This window comes from Phragmites australis, chromosome 3, assembly GCF_958298935.1.
Source record: "Phragmites australis chromosome 3, lpPhrAust1.1, whole genome shotgun sequence".
NCBI classification, from domain to species: Eukaryota; Viridiplantae; Streptophyta; class Magnoliopsida; order Poales; family Poaceae; genus Phragmites; species Phragmites australis.
This window is the reverse complement of record NC_084923.1, coordinates 19916580-19930752: the sequence shown is the minus strand read 5'-3', so window position 1 is coordinate 19930752 and position 14173 is coordinate 19916580. Positions and strand designations below refer to the sequence as shown.

The window sequence follows — 14173 nt, the reverse complement described above, 5'->3', positions numbered from 1 at the left end:
CGTGCCCGGACAGACCCGGCACAGTACGGTGACTGACGGGCCATGTCGTGGGCTGAGAGGGAGGCACGCGGACCAGCATGACACAACACAATAACCGGCTGGCCATGCCGTGGGCCGAGAGGAGGCACGCGGACCGGTACGGTATAACCTGTTACAGTAAATAGACCGTTCAAACCGTACCATAACCGAATCATACCGAGCTAGATCCATACCAAGCCAGCTTGAGTGATCCATTCGATCATCTGTATACGATGATTACATCACATGGATTAGAATAAACGAGAAAGAAAAAAACTAGGCTGACCTGTCCCCGTGTTAGGCCAAGTTCTCTCGCTAGCTGGGCCAACCTGGGCCTGCTACACACGTTAATGGGCTGTTCTCGCGGAAGCAAATTTCGGATAACTAATGGAGGACTATCTTGATAATATATGCAGCCCATCAAAGCTAAAATATCTGAGCATTAGAGGCAATAAATATATGAGCATGCCTCCACAGAATATAGTGGAGACAGTCGACACAAGGGACACTGAGGTAGAAGTACTGCCCATGGAAGTAATCCAACTCCCTGAGTTATCTCACCTGTTTGTAGAGTCCAAGATAACTTAGACGAAGAGCAACTTGAAGAAGTTCTCCTCAAATAAGATATCCAAGCTGCACACACGAGCAGGATTATTCATCAATGAGAGACTAGTTATGAGCATATTTATTTTCAATTTTTAATGATTTTAAATATTTATCGATGAAATTAAGGTATATAGCAATCCCCAATATAGAACTTAGGTATGAACATATTTATTTTAATTTTTTATTGAGTTAGAAAATTGAACCATGAAATTTAGGTATATAAAAAATTAAGATATATAGCAAATTCAAATTTAAGTTAATATGTATTAGGATTTTAGGTCGATAAAATGTTAATAATTATAGGTAGTACAAACTCAAATGAAAACACTTAAATAGTGCAGCGGTTTAATTATTCGGTCTTACTTGGGGTAGGTTGTGGGTTCGAGTCTCTACGCGCGTGTAGCTAAATCAAATATTTTTCACCCCACACCTGCAGTGAAAGGGGTTTCACTACCGGTGAACATATTCGACTGGCAGTGAAAGTTGTTTTACTGCCGGTAGAGTAATTGGGCCGGCAGTGAAATATGATTCACTGCCGGTTTCCCTATTGTGCCGTAGTGAAGATCCACTTTCATTGCGATCCTCATCTTGAGCCCACAGTGAAAGTCCTCCCCCATAAAAATGCTCAACGCCCGCGTCCTCTAACACTTAGAAATATTTCCCCTTCCTAGCATGTGCCTCCACCGAATCGCCTCCCGACGCTGAGGAGCCTGCACTGCCATTCCCTACGCCATCGTCCACTGCCGCTGTCACTGAGGATCACCACTCTGAGGTCGAGGAGCTCACCGCCTCCTCTTTGACACCTAGAAGCCTGTGTTGCTATGCACTGTGCCCTCGTCCACCGCCGTCGTCACCGAGGACCAGCACCCCAATGCCGAGGAGCCCACCCTAACTCTGAGGAGCCCGCAGTGACATGCTCTGTACCCTTGTCCACCATCGCTGTTGCCGTGGACCACCACCGTGATGTCGAGGTAGGCCTCCCGGCTCCCCCTCTGTCTCATTCTCCCCTCCGATTTCTAGGGTTTTAGCACAAGTTCATACTGATTCATGGCCACCTGCTGGTGTGTTCAAATGGTAAGAATAGATGCTTATGTGCTGGTCCTTTTGTGTGTTAAAATAATAAGAATAGATGTTATTTGTTATCCTTTTGTGTATTCAAATGATAAGAACAAATGCTTCTTGTGGTCCTTTTGTGTGTTCAAATGATAAAAACAGATATACTACCTCGGTCCTTTTGTGTGTTTAAATGATAAGAACATATGCTGGTTGTGGTCCTTTTGTGTTCAAATAATAAGAACATATACCGCCTTGGTCCTTGCTAGTCTGTACTTGTATATCAAGATATATTTCTTGTGTTGTCTCTGCATTGGGCTACCTATTATAATTTGATCCCTGGATGGTGTGTTGCTGTAAGTTCAGAGACTTATTAGCATATCAGATCCTGGTTAAGGAAGTTAATTCGTCCTTTTTGTTCTATCATTACTTATTTGAATCCTGATGTTCAGTCTCTATTTTTATCTCGGTAGGAAATTGCTTGTCCTTTTCAGAATCCATGCTCTCTGATTTGGTATAGCAGCACTGTTCATGATGATATTGTGTGATTTTTGAGAATTTTGTCCAGGTTCTAATAACTCGATGAGAACTTAGTAAATTGTCCAGTTGTTGATGTACTCAATAGAACATTTAGAGGGCAGGACCTTGATTGTCGCCGGGCCAATTATTATTCATTTCCTGAGAGCACTTTTGTACTACGTACTGTCCGGATCTTGCTATACATATGTTATCGGAAATTCCTGATTATGAATTGTTGTCATTTCTTATTATTGCATTATTTACAACACTTGCGCTTGGCCTTCTTAGGTTCACATAATAGTGGAAGAAGGATTCGTCTAAACTGTGGTCAATGTCCTTCATCTTCCCTATTATGTATACCTAATAAGACTATTTCTATAACCACTGAGGCCGTATTTCTTTTTTTACTCTTGTTACGTGTTGTATTAAAAATTGCACTATTTTTGTACTTGTTTTTCTTTTTGCAAATGATGAAATTAGAGACCATACATATGACTGCAAAGCTCGGCTAGGATGGTTATTACATATGCACCTTGCACGTCTTTTCACTATCCCAATCGAGCTTGCAGTTGTATCTAATATCTCCATAATCTGATACTGATGTTTTTTCATACTTGTTTTACATATTTTTCGGTGTTAGTGTGGTTTGTTATCATTTTTTGGAGTTAATGGTTTCAAAAGAGCATGTTACAAAGGATACAAGTCCAAACAGGAAGATGTTGCGGCATACAATAGTCAAGTCATTTAGGTCGAGCTAAAATTGGCTACCTTTGAAACTAAGGAAAAGAAATTTGATTTCATGTGTAAAGATATCGTAATCCTAGTTCTTATGATAATCATTATTTTGCTATGTAAAATGATGTGACTTGTAAGGTTAATGTGTCATTTGTCAGTACCTTTGTGGATATTTGTGCTTGTTTTGCTATGTAAGATGTGACTTTTTTTGTTGTTAAATATGACCGTAATGTACTCAATTATAATATTGTATGTGTATGTATTCTATCTATCAATGCCTTTATAGTTATCTCACTCTTTCGATAGCCTCTCTCTGTCCCTCGTCGGCTTTATCTCTATCATCCTCCTTCATCAACTCTCTATATGTAGAATACTCAATTGCTCATTGTCATCGTATACAGAAATCACAGGAAGGGATGATACCACAAACCGCCGATCCAACTCTGGTGTCAGAAGGAGATGTAGTGTCACCGTCAAACATTTAAGAAGGTAGCCTGAGCTACTACATCAACCTGGACCAAACAAATACCTGTGGAGGCGATGAGGTAATTCATAAGTAGATGAATGCATATGTTCTACATAATGTCGTATAGGTTCTCAATAGTTTTTTTCCCTTATGCGCAGATGCTTGATGCTCCGGAGGGTCACGGCAATGAGCAATCCAAGAGCGGCATCGTGTTTGAGGTCCTTTGAAGATGCCTACGGGATGATTTGTGATCACGGAGGTCTCACTAGCAAGGGAGACAACTGCACCAGAGAGAGTTCTGAGGCCATACAAGTCATTCTGTGGGATTATTGTTAAGGATCATATGCCCATCAGCTACAGATTATGGACTGGCAAACGAGGTGATCTGCGCATGGTTCCTGATTTGATCAAGAATAACATTTTGTGGCCCAAGATATTAGAGAAGTTCAACTTCCCTAAAGAGACATATATGGAAGTAGTTAAGCGTAAGATGTTAATGATCATGGACCTTTCATTTAAGAATTGGAAGGGCACACTGAACAAAACCTATGTGCAGAAAGGTATAATACAAGATTTCCACAAATGGCCGCAACTAGAAGATCATTGGCAAGCCTTTGCAGAGCACATATGGAAGCTTATATTTTATGACCTCCAAAGACTAGGAAGTTATGCAAGCTCTTGTAAAAAAGTTTGCGGAAGCCCACGAACAGTCTGCATAAGGCTTTGAACAAGTGCTACAAAAAGGAGAGGAAACATACAGAGGGAAAGATAGCGCAAGCAGTACAGCAAGCCCTCATGCGTGAACAGGGAGCCATTGTGAGAGAACAGGAACGACTGATAGGGTCTTCTAACTTTGAACGCTCTAGCCCCGGTGGTCGTCGGAGTAGCTGTTTATCCATGGGAGTTCTGGGAGCTAACGCTATCACTTATCCCATGGACCTCATCATAGCACGGACACCGTGTGAACCACATATTGGTGCTAGGAACATTATCACCAAGGTGGCTTCCAGCGTGGATTATCCTTGCGGGTCCCATGAATATTTGCACTGACTTTTGATACTGGAGGGCTATGCTATGGTTGAAATAGATGAGGCAGTTGACCAGTACCGTCGTGTTGAGGTGGAATACCCCATAGAGGAGGGGGTGAACACTATAGGAGAGAACGAGCATACATTCATCGCGTTGGAGAAGGTCTACATAGTGTTTTCACATAGGACAGCTCCTGAGAACCTCTTCTCTCCACGATACCCTGGGCCGCCATCACCTCGAAGATCTCCCTCTCCTCAGCCATCTCCTAGAAGAAGTCCACCTCCCCAACCATCGTCTTTAATAAGTCCACCGCTCAAGAAGCCAACCATCAGCTCGGAAAACATGATTAGGTTCCACAGCATCCAAGTAACATCATCTAAGAAGTCAGTGCCATCTAAGAGGGTTTTAGAACCCAAGGATGTCTATTCACTCACTGCTGAGGAAACTAAAAAGATTGTGAACGCTAGTGTAACTAGACATTTCCATCCTCCACCACCTTCACTGAAGCCTGTTATGCCTGAAAATACCATGAAATTGTTCATGAAAATGGCCAAAGCTAACCATACAGGGGCTGCTTTAAGTAAGCCGTCGAGTGACTATGAATATATATGTAAGAAGCAGGCCAAGAGCAAATCAGGTTCAATCATTCAGGATGCTCCAAGCATTGGGGACTTCCTGGCTTCTTCTAGATTAACAGCAGAAGAACTAGCATGGCTACTATGAGAGCGGATATTGCAAAGTTGGATGTTACATGGTTATTTGAATTGGGCAAACCTTTGGTCAAACTAGATATAGAAAGAAACCTTACAACTCAAATCCACCAATTACATCAGTGGTATTTGAAGTAGTCCAGGCAAGGTTTTCACACATTCCCCATAAGATACATAGATAAATATTTCCTTAACGGGGATGACTCCTTCTGGGAGCAATTCTTGTACCTGTATGAACTATATAAGGAAGATGCCCTTAACGTGGCTATAGTCAGAGCATGGGTTCTGTAAGTGACTTAAGCAAATAATTCACGTTATATGATCTTGTACCTTGAAATTGCATGGCTAACTTCTCTCTTTCGTAGAATGGATTTTTGCGCATGTAGACAAGAATTAGATAATAAAGTAGGATTCATCGATCCTAGGCTTGTGAACGAGGAACTTGTAAAGGAGCATCCAGACTTCACTGAAGACTGCTTATTGAAGTTTTAGCTTCACCACCAATACAAGAAATTTGTACTCTTACCCTACAGCTTTGAGTACATGTTTGCGTGCTAGGGCATTATGCTTTTGTGGGCAACTTGATTCTAGTATTAATTTACTATTGTGACATAAAATTGTTGCAGGGTTCATTGGATCCTCCTTATCATCCACCCGGATTTGAGCAAGATCATTGTCTTGGACTCGAAAAAGAGAGATAAAATGGCTTACCAAGACCTCATCGATATGCTAAACAGTTAAACTCGATCATTTAATCTTCTCGCTGATTGCATCTAAGTTTAATTGGTATTCATATTCACGTACAGGGTGTACACAAGATACCGCAAAAAGAGTGTTATCCACTTTCCATTCAGGATGCAGTATGATGTAAAAAATGATTTTTCAGTACATAGTGATTATTCATGACTCGCATTTCCTACTGAATAAAAAGATCAATTCATTCCACCGATGAATCCTTTCTTCTTAAAGTGTATGAGGCAGCCACCCGGCAACAATCTCTGTGAGTTTTATGTTCTTACTTTCATGCACGCATTCAACATAGACGGAGACGCTGTCAGATACAATGATTTTGAGGTATGAAATTACATATCGATGCCTTCTTGTCAATTTCTATACGTGTTGAAGGACTAATTCTTTCTACTCTTCAAACGCAGAGCTCCAAACTATGCACATGTGTATTACAACATGCAGAAATACATGCCCTTCAAGAACAGATCGCTGAGTTCTTCCTGAAACATGTTATCAGACCAAATGATGAGTTTCATGAATTGATCGTGCCGTTGACATGAGAGAAACATCTAGATGAAACTGTACCTTCTAGTAGAGAGTATGCGGCAAGGAGGAAGTCTACCAGGGGTTAGACTGCTTATATATCGCCAAATGATACCATATTAATGAATGATATTAATTACTATGTATTAATAATGTGTCTTCATTATTGATTTACATTAAATATGTCATATTGTATGCATGTATTGAGAGGGAGAGAGAGACAGAGATATCGAGGAGAGAGAGAAAGGGAGGATAGAGAGGAGAGAGATAGAGATAATGAGAGGGAGAGAGACAGAGGGAGGAGAGAGACAGGGAGGATAGAGAGAAGAGGGAGGAGAGGAAAAACATTGCCAGCTGAAAGCTTTAGCCAGCAGTGATGCTTTGGACATCACTGTCAGCCGAAACCACCAGCTGACAGTGATACCACATGCATCACAATTGACTGGAAGTTTTAGCTGGCATTGATAACCCCTTTCACTGCCAGTCCACCTGAGCGGCAGTGATAGTCGAGGACTATCACTGCGTGTTACCCACTTCCGGCTCTAAAACTAGCAGTGAAGGGGGTTTTGGAGCTGGCAGTGATGTACTATTCTGTAGTAGTGGTTCTGGACTTTTGCTGCCACATCAATGCCTGACCGATGCTCTCCCTGACACCACTACACACACACGACGCTGACCCGACCCTTGATGCCGACACAGCCCTCCACGCCTCCATGCCACTTAGGCGTCCTCCATAGGAATATCGAGGTGAATGAAATACAAAATTCAATTAGAAGTTTACAATGTGATGTGCAACAGTGCGTATTTGTTGAATTCTAGTGAATGTATATGTAATCCACTGCCACACATATGTTTAGAGGGGAGAGGACAAAACATCCAAGGGAGAAGACATGGAGAGAACTGATAGAGCCAATCTTGCAAAGCAAGAGACCAGGTGGCGCAACAAGGTTCCTAGGGTGATCATCGTGGCATCTGGAACCTTGTTGTATCACACGTTCTTTCTTGCTTTTTAAGATTTCCTTTGCCACACATATGTTTAGAGGTGTTAGGACAAAACATCCAAGAGAGAAGAGATGGAGAAAACTCACAGAGCAAATCTCGGAATACAAGACGCTCGATGGCACCAAAAGTTTCATATGGTGATCATCCTAGCATCTGAAACATTGTTGTACCACACGCCCTTTCTTGCTTTCTGGGATTTCCTCTGCCACATGTGTTTAGAGGGTAGAGGAAAAATATCCAAGAGAGAAGAGATGGAGAGAACTGACGGAGCAAATCTCAGAAAACAAGAGGATGGATGACACAAAAAGGTTCTAGGGTGATCATCTTAGCATCTGGAACCATGTTGTAGCAACCGCCCTTTCTTGCCTTCTGAGGTTTCCTTTATCACACCTATGTTTAGAGGGGAGAGGACAACACATCCAAGAGAGAAGAGATGTAGATAACTGATGTAGCAAATCTCGGAAAGCAAGAGTATTGTTGACACAACAGAGCCCTAGGGCGATAATCCTAGCATCTGGAACCTTGTTGTACCACCCGCTCTTTCCTACTTTTCAAGATTCACTACAACAAATCTGTTATTTCGTGACCATAATCTTTCGTCACCAATTATTAAATGTTTGTTATGGCATGAAATTTGTTATGCTTGTATGTTCGTCACCTTTCTTGCATCTCTAATCAAATTCAGTGACGAAGCTTTTTCATCATAGAAATTATGACGATATTTTCTTGTCATTACTTTTATGATGTTATGCATCATTACTATTGAAACAAAAAATGTCACAACACTACATCAGGACACCCAATCAGTGGCAGTTCAAAATTGCTATCAGTGTCGAGTTTTGAACCAGCACTGATAGTCAATGACTATCAGTGTCAGGTCTAGAACCGACACTGAAAGTAGGCATCACTGCCAGTTCATGGCTCCAACCAGCAGTGATGGCTCCTCCCAAAAAAAAAAGAAACAAGTTGGCTCCACGTTGCCGGTTGGTAGCACACCCGCCATCGCACTTGCTCGCATGTGCTCACTTGCTCTACCTTGCACAAGAAAATGCGGCAGCACGAAGGCCTCTGCCACAGTACAGACGCCTCACAATCCAATCATCTCAACACAAGAACAGATCAACTCACAAGAACAGATCAACTTATCTCATCTCATCACAAGAACAGATCAAGTCAACTCATCTCATCTCCTCACAATTGACTCATCTCACATATCAGATGGAACAAATCAAACGTAAGGCTATAGAACACTGACGCTATTCACAGATCGAACAAATCGAACACAAATTGAATACATGAGGTGGAGAGGATAGGATTTGAGGTGTGCCGCTGCTGTCGAACACCTGTTCTAGTGAACACCTGTCGAACAAATCAAACACCAGTTCCAGTGACCAGAGCTGCTGCTGCTATCGTAGTACCCGACCTCCACTCCCGTCGGCAGACACTCCATTTCTCCTCACAGCCGCTACCGCCACTTGAGGAAGCGAGCAAGCGCTTCCTCCGTGGACAGCACTAGAGTAGGCTGGGGCTCCTCCTCGGCCTCGACATCCTCCACGACAGTTAGGGATGGCTTCTCAAGGAGGTGGAGCTCATCGACCCTGCTCCTACAGCTACTGCCAATAGCAGTAGAGGAGGACGGTTAGGCGCGAAGCGACGTGTGGGCTACTACTCTTCGGAGGCAAAGGAGTAGCAGCTTAGAGGCAGGAGCGAGGGAGGGAGAGAGAGGAAGATATACGGTGGAGAGAGAGAGGGAGGAGACGAAGAGATAAAGGAGTGGAGCAGTCAGAGCCGAATGGACACGAGCTGAGCCAAAATTCCATTCAAGTGAAATTTTGGGTCCGTCTGCATCAGTGGTGGTTTGTGGCTCGAACCGGCACTGATACCCTGACTATTAGTGCCGGTTCATGTAAGAAACCAGCTCTGGTACATCCGGTGAGTTCAAATTAGAGTTTACTCTTTGACTTTTGTTCGATGAATACTCCGGTGTCATCACCAGATCATCCGGTGTACAAAAGATGGAGGAGAGGGTTACAGCAGAATATTGTGACACCAGACAAAGAGCAAAACTCCAGTCGATCATTGGAACATCCGGTGTTAAGAAGGATATCCCGAAACACTTCTGAGTAACTGTATGACGTAAAAATAAAACTCCGGTGCTAGAGTTTTGTTCACACCGATTTATCTAGTGAGAACAAACCTTGAAGTCTTGGGTTTATAAAGATTGCATTCACTAGATAGTCCAATGATAGCATTTTGTTTACACCGATTTATCTGGTGTGCATATTTTGATTTGGACTAGTTTGGTTTCTGTGTTCTATTTGGACTCTTTCATATTCTTGGTCGAATACGACTTGTTTCTGGCACATAAACGTGTCCCCTGCGTGGGAGGCTTGTTGAGTTGGACAATCCCACATGTTTGGGATGTTTTGATCGAGTTATTTACAAAATAGCTAGAGACTCGGTTTAAGGACATGATAGAGTCCAATCCTTGATGGAGAAGTCCATGTCGCCCCTCATAAATAGCTAAAGGGGTGCAGGCCAATTGAAACAACACACAATAAATCTCTTATTGTTCTACTTTTTGCCCTAGTTCTTCAAGGTCATAATATACTCCCCAACATGCCATAATATACTCCCCACCGCTTCATGAACCTCCATTTCATCAAGATCCTTCTCATGAAGAAGTGAGACGATGATGCTATACTTGGTCTTAGGGAGCACCATCAGGATCTTGCGAATGATGTCACCTTGAGACATTTGAGAGAGACCAAGTTGAAGCTCACTAAGAGGTCATTCCTAGCCCTAGCATTCCATCTAATTTGAAGCTCACTAAGAGGTCTTTCAAATCCTTCGGGCCAAGTCCCAAAACAGACTTGTTGCTCCGGTCTCCAACTGACAGGTAGGCCACAGATTTACGTATATATAAAGTTTTAAATGTCAAGGACTCGAACTCCCTCCATAGCTCAATAGTAGTGCTGACCCTCCTCATCTGATCAGTCCCAGGTTCGAACCTTGGGATGTGTTGTTTTTATTTTCATACTTACATGTGGATCTTGGCTAACTAATGGGTCATGCTTGCTTTATCCACACCAGAATTTTATGACAATAGAACTTTGTCCGGTGCTAACCGAACTCTTATGACAAAATTGTTTCGTCACAACACTTTGGTGTATCGGTTTGTGACGATTTTTGTTTGGCCTTAGTGACGTCTGTACCACTATTTTTCACTAAAATGTAGGGTTACAACCCTAAATTAATTCTTATGATACTTTTTAGAAAAAACGTGATAAATCAATGATGATTTACAACATTGTCATATATTTTTTGATATAAATTGGCAGATTTGTTGTAGTGATTTCCTCTACCACATATATGTTTAGAGGAGAGAGGACTAAATGTCCAAGAGAGAAGAGATGGAGAGAGCTGACACAGTAAATCTCAGAAAGCAAGAGTGTGCGTGGCATGACAAGGTTCCTAGGCTGATCATCCTAGAATTTGAATCCTTGTTGTACGACACGCCCTTTCTTACTTTTCAAGATTTCCTCTCCCACATATACACTGAATTGCAAATCACATATAGTTTCACTAATATTAAACTGAATATAGTTAAACAAGTGCATCCATCCTAACTTGTTTCTACATGTTAGATAATAAATTTTAGTTAAACTTAGTTTGAAGTGCTTTTTCTCTCTTAAACTTCTATGTTGCAAATTGCTACAGTTATGTCCTCCAACTTCTTGTCGCCCACTGATTGTAACGCCTCAGGTATCCACATACCCAAATGTCACCACCTAACACTTAATTCTTACCAAGGTGAACCCTTCTGAGAAAATTTGGCAAAGTTTCCCACTGTAACTGCCGCTTTCCTAGAAAATAAGAAAAACACAATTTCCATAGGCATAATATTTGTAAGTAAAAAGTACGCATCACAGCCTAAAACTAGGACCCAATACAATTCACAGACCTGATACATTCGACCAAAACAACCTGAGCTATTTAAATGAACAAACTAGCAATTACAATGCTAAAGCATTATTGAGAGAAATATGTGATGATGTAGGTGTGCTAATATGTGATACTACTCCCCTTCTGAACATGTCATGTTCATTGGGAACTAAAAATCAAATGAAACACAAAAGTGAGCAAAAACACTCAAGAAATACAGTATGGAACCAAAAGAACAAAAGCATTATCAAAGTCAATGAAGAACGAGTAATATCAAAATTTTCATTTTTCTTGAGAACAATAATGAAATAGTAGTTTCCTTCTATAATAGATACAATTGAATACATCATTAGTATTTACGGATAAAGTCGAACAAGTGAGGCCATCACTTACTCACAGGAAACTAAATATAAGAACCAAATTGCACATCCGTTTCCATCAGAACATGAATGATATGTGAAGTAACAATTGGGAACTTGATCATGACACGAACACAATCATGAAACTTGAATCATATGAACACAAGAAAATATGAATATTAAATAAACACAATTGAAAGGATCAAGAAAACTTCCAACAAGCTAATCATGCTATATAACGAGTTCGTAATGCACTTGCCTTAACCATGGTGAGAAACCAACATCATGTCCTCTATACTAGAATTTTCCAAACCTGTGGATTAAAAGTACTCTCAATATCTAGTCTATGATATTCACATGACTAAGCATTGTACAACAACGATTCTAGCGGCAACCCGATGACCGAAATACCAATTTAAACGTCTTGTGAAGTTTTAGGTAACCTATGCATATACTGCTCCTAGTTTGATCTAGACGTTGTGATTTAGATCGCACAAGTGTATTGACAGAGTGCTTAACGTAATGCTTCATGTAGTTTGTTTTTATTAAACAAGTGACTACATTCTCAGCAGGTTAATTATGAAGATCAGGCCTATTGTTATTGCTTACATGATTGACCACATAACAGAGCTAGCATTAATGTGATTATAAGCCATAGATGTCTATGCTAACGCAACTAGTCAGAGTGAGACGATTCACAATTTAATTTATGGCAAGCTTAAGCACAGTCTGGTTATCCTACGTACACGTCCTACTACTCTGCTAGCATCGTTCTGTGTTTTCAACAACCAGTGGGTCCTCTTCTCAGTGTAGCATTAACACTAATTATTCAGAAACTAATCCTAATCATCCTTTTATTCATCTTAAGTGTTGGTTAAGCAGTTCGTACACACAGTAGCTACACACAAATTCCACGTATGTCTAGTTTCTATGTGTTAGGATCTGTGACCTTAATCGTGCTTCGTTTTGATCCTATTAGCAGAGAGATATGTATGATTCAATTAACTGAACATGGGGCTACTCTTCATCCAATGACTGCACAAACAGAACAGGGAAGCAGAGGCTGCCATGGCTGCTTCTCTCGAAGCCCGCCAGCGGCAAAGTATTACCAAAACAGGTTGCTGGGATCATGTAGGACCGACTAGTGGTGGTGGCTCACCGTGGAGACGGAAGAGCTCTGCTATGGCGCCTGGGTTCGGGGAAGATCTCTAGCCCGCGCTGCGCGCACTGGCTTGAGAGGAGGAGCAGCAGAGAAGCTCTCTGCGCTGATGCTGGACACGGAGAAGACGCGCGAGCGCTGGCTGCAGCCAGACTTGTGCCAGTGCAGCGGGGAGGTGAGAGGAAGCGGTTGCAGTGGCTGCAGCCAGAGTTGTGCCAGTGCAGCGGGGAGGTGAGAGGAAGCGGTTGCAGAGCTGCGCGCTGAGGCATGGGCGCCAGAGCTAGACGAGAGCGTCGGCGCGGGGGTGGAGGAGCTGCTACTGCTCTCTTTGTGGTCTGGCCGAGATGAGGGACAGAGGAGAGTAGTGAGGTGGGAGAGGGATAAGGCTCACGGTTCTTGACAGTGGAGAGCACTGCGTCTGTGGACAAGAGGAGCAGGGACTCCTGTAGGGGCAGGTCGCGGCACTCTGATGTCAAAGCAGCAGAGAAAGAGGATTTTTTATTTTAGTCTTTTTTGATTAATGTTTTAGAAACAGCACGTAGGAAACTGAAATTCCAGCAAGTAGCTTCTTTAGTAACGCTAAAGTGAGTAGCGTGAGTTCCTAATTTAATCATACTATATATATTGGTGTGATTAAGGTGGTCATACTAGCGGTAGTCCTGACACCTTTACACATGAGGCTGACAAGTCAGTTGTGAGTCGCGTCATAGGGATTGGCACGACCACCTGTCACGCTAGACGTGTTGGCGTGATCTCCTAGGTACATACAGAGGATCACATCGGCGTGATCTCCTATCACGCCAACCCCTTTAGCGTGACCTAGATACATACAGAGGATCACATTGGCTCTTCTCTCTCTCACCTCTTCCTCCTCCTCCAGCCAGACCGTGACCAAAGGCGACATAGGCGGGGAGCCGACGAGCTCCTCTCCTATTCCTCCACCAATCGGGACCGCTTTGAAAGGGATTTCATGGGGACGTGTTCTGGGAAGGTAAATCCTGCATTCCCTCTAAGTTTTTTTGTTTTTTTTTTGTCTTGCATTCTTAGTTCAAGGGTAGTTAGAGTTTAAGATTTTGTTAATAATGATCTATGAAATTTGTATATTTTAGGTTAAATCAGAGGTCAAATATTGTGCTATGGATGTATAGTTACGCATGTATAACATGTAAACTTGTTGCATGCAATTATTTGAATGTAGGATATTGAATCATATATTATTAGGCTTAATGTATATGAGCAAATCATGTTGTTCTACATATATGAGCAATTTTGAATCGTTGTGATGAAATGATGAGACATA

The 14173-nt window shown here is 42.0% G+C and overlaps 1 protein-coding gene across 4 annotated transcripts; it reads right to left on the bottom strand.

Moving 5' to 3' along the window:
• Positions 1-201: 201 nt before the first annotated feature.
• Positions 202-13304, bottom strand: LOC133912578 (uncharacterized). Of its 4 annotated transcripts, XR_009908825.1 has the most exons (3): positions 12874-13304; positions 6451-11276; positions 6138-6365 (listed from the first exon to the last, which is right to left on the bottom strand). XR_009908825.1 is itself a non-coding variant. In XM_062355395.1 (2 exons), exons 1-2 carry the CDS (start codon positions 13140-13142, stop codon positions 603-605), a joined length of 318 nt encoding a protein of 105 aa, XP_062211379.1. In that variant the 5' UTR covers positions 13143-13304; the 3' UTR covers positions 202-602. The 4 variants fall into 4 exon arrangements, 1 of the variants encoding a protein (XP_062211379.1); XM_062355395.1 differs by lacking the exons at positions 6138-6365; positions 6451-11276 and adding an exon at positions 202-651; XR_009908824.1 differs by having other exon boundaries at positions 6138-11276.
• Between the last annotated feature and the right edge of the window lie 869 nt (positions 13305-14173).

Bases quoted from the DNA above. Each gene is read 5' to 3' on its own strand.
- LOC133912578 (XM_062355395.1), bottom strand. From the start codon at position 13,142: ATGCCTCAGCGCGCAGCTCTGCAACCGCTTCCTCTCACCTCCCCGCTG. The intron at 652-12,873 runs GTGAGCCACCAC...TCGTGTGTGCAG, and splicing joins AGAGCTCTTCCGTCTCCACG to CTTGGATATCTTATTTGAGG.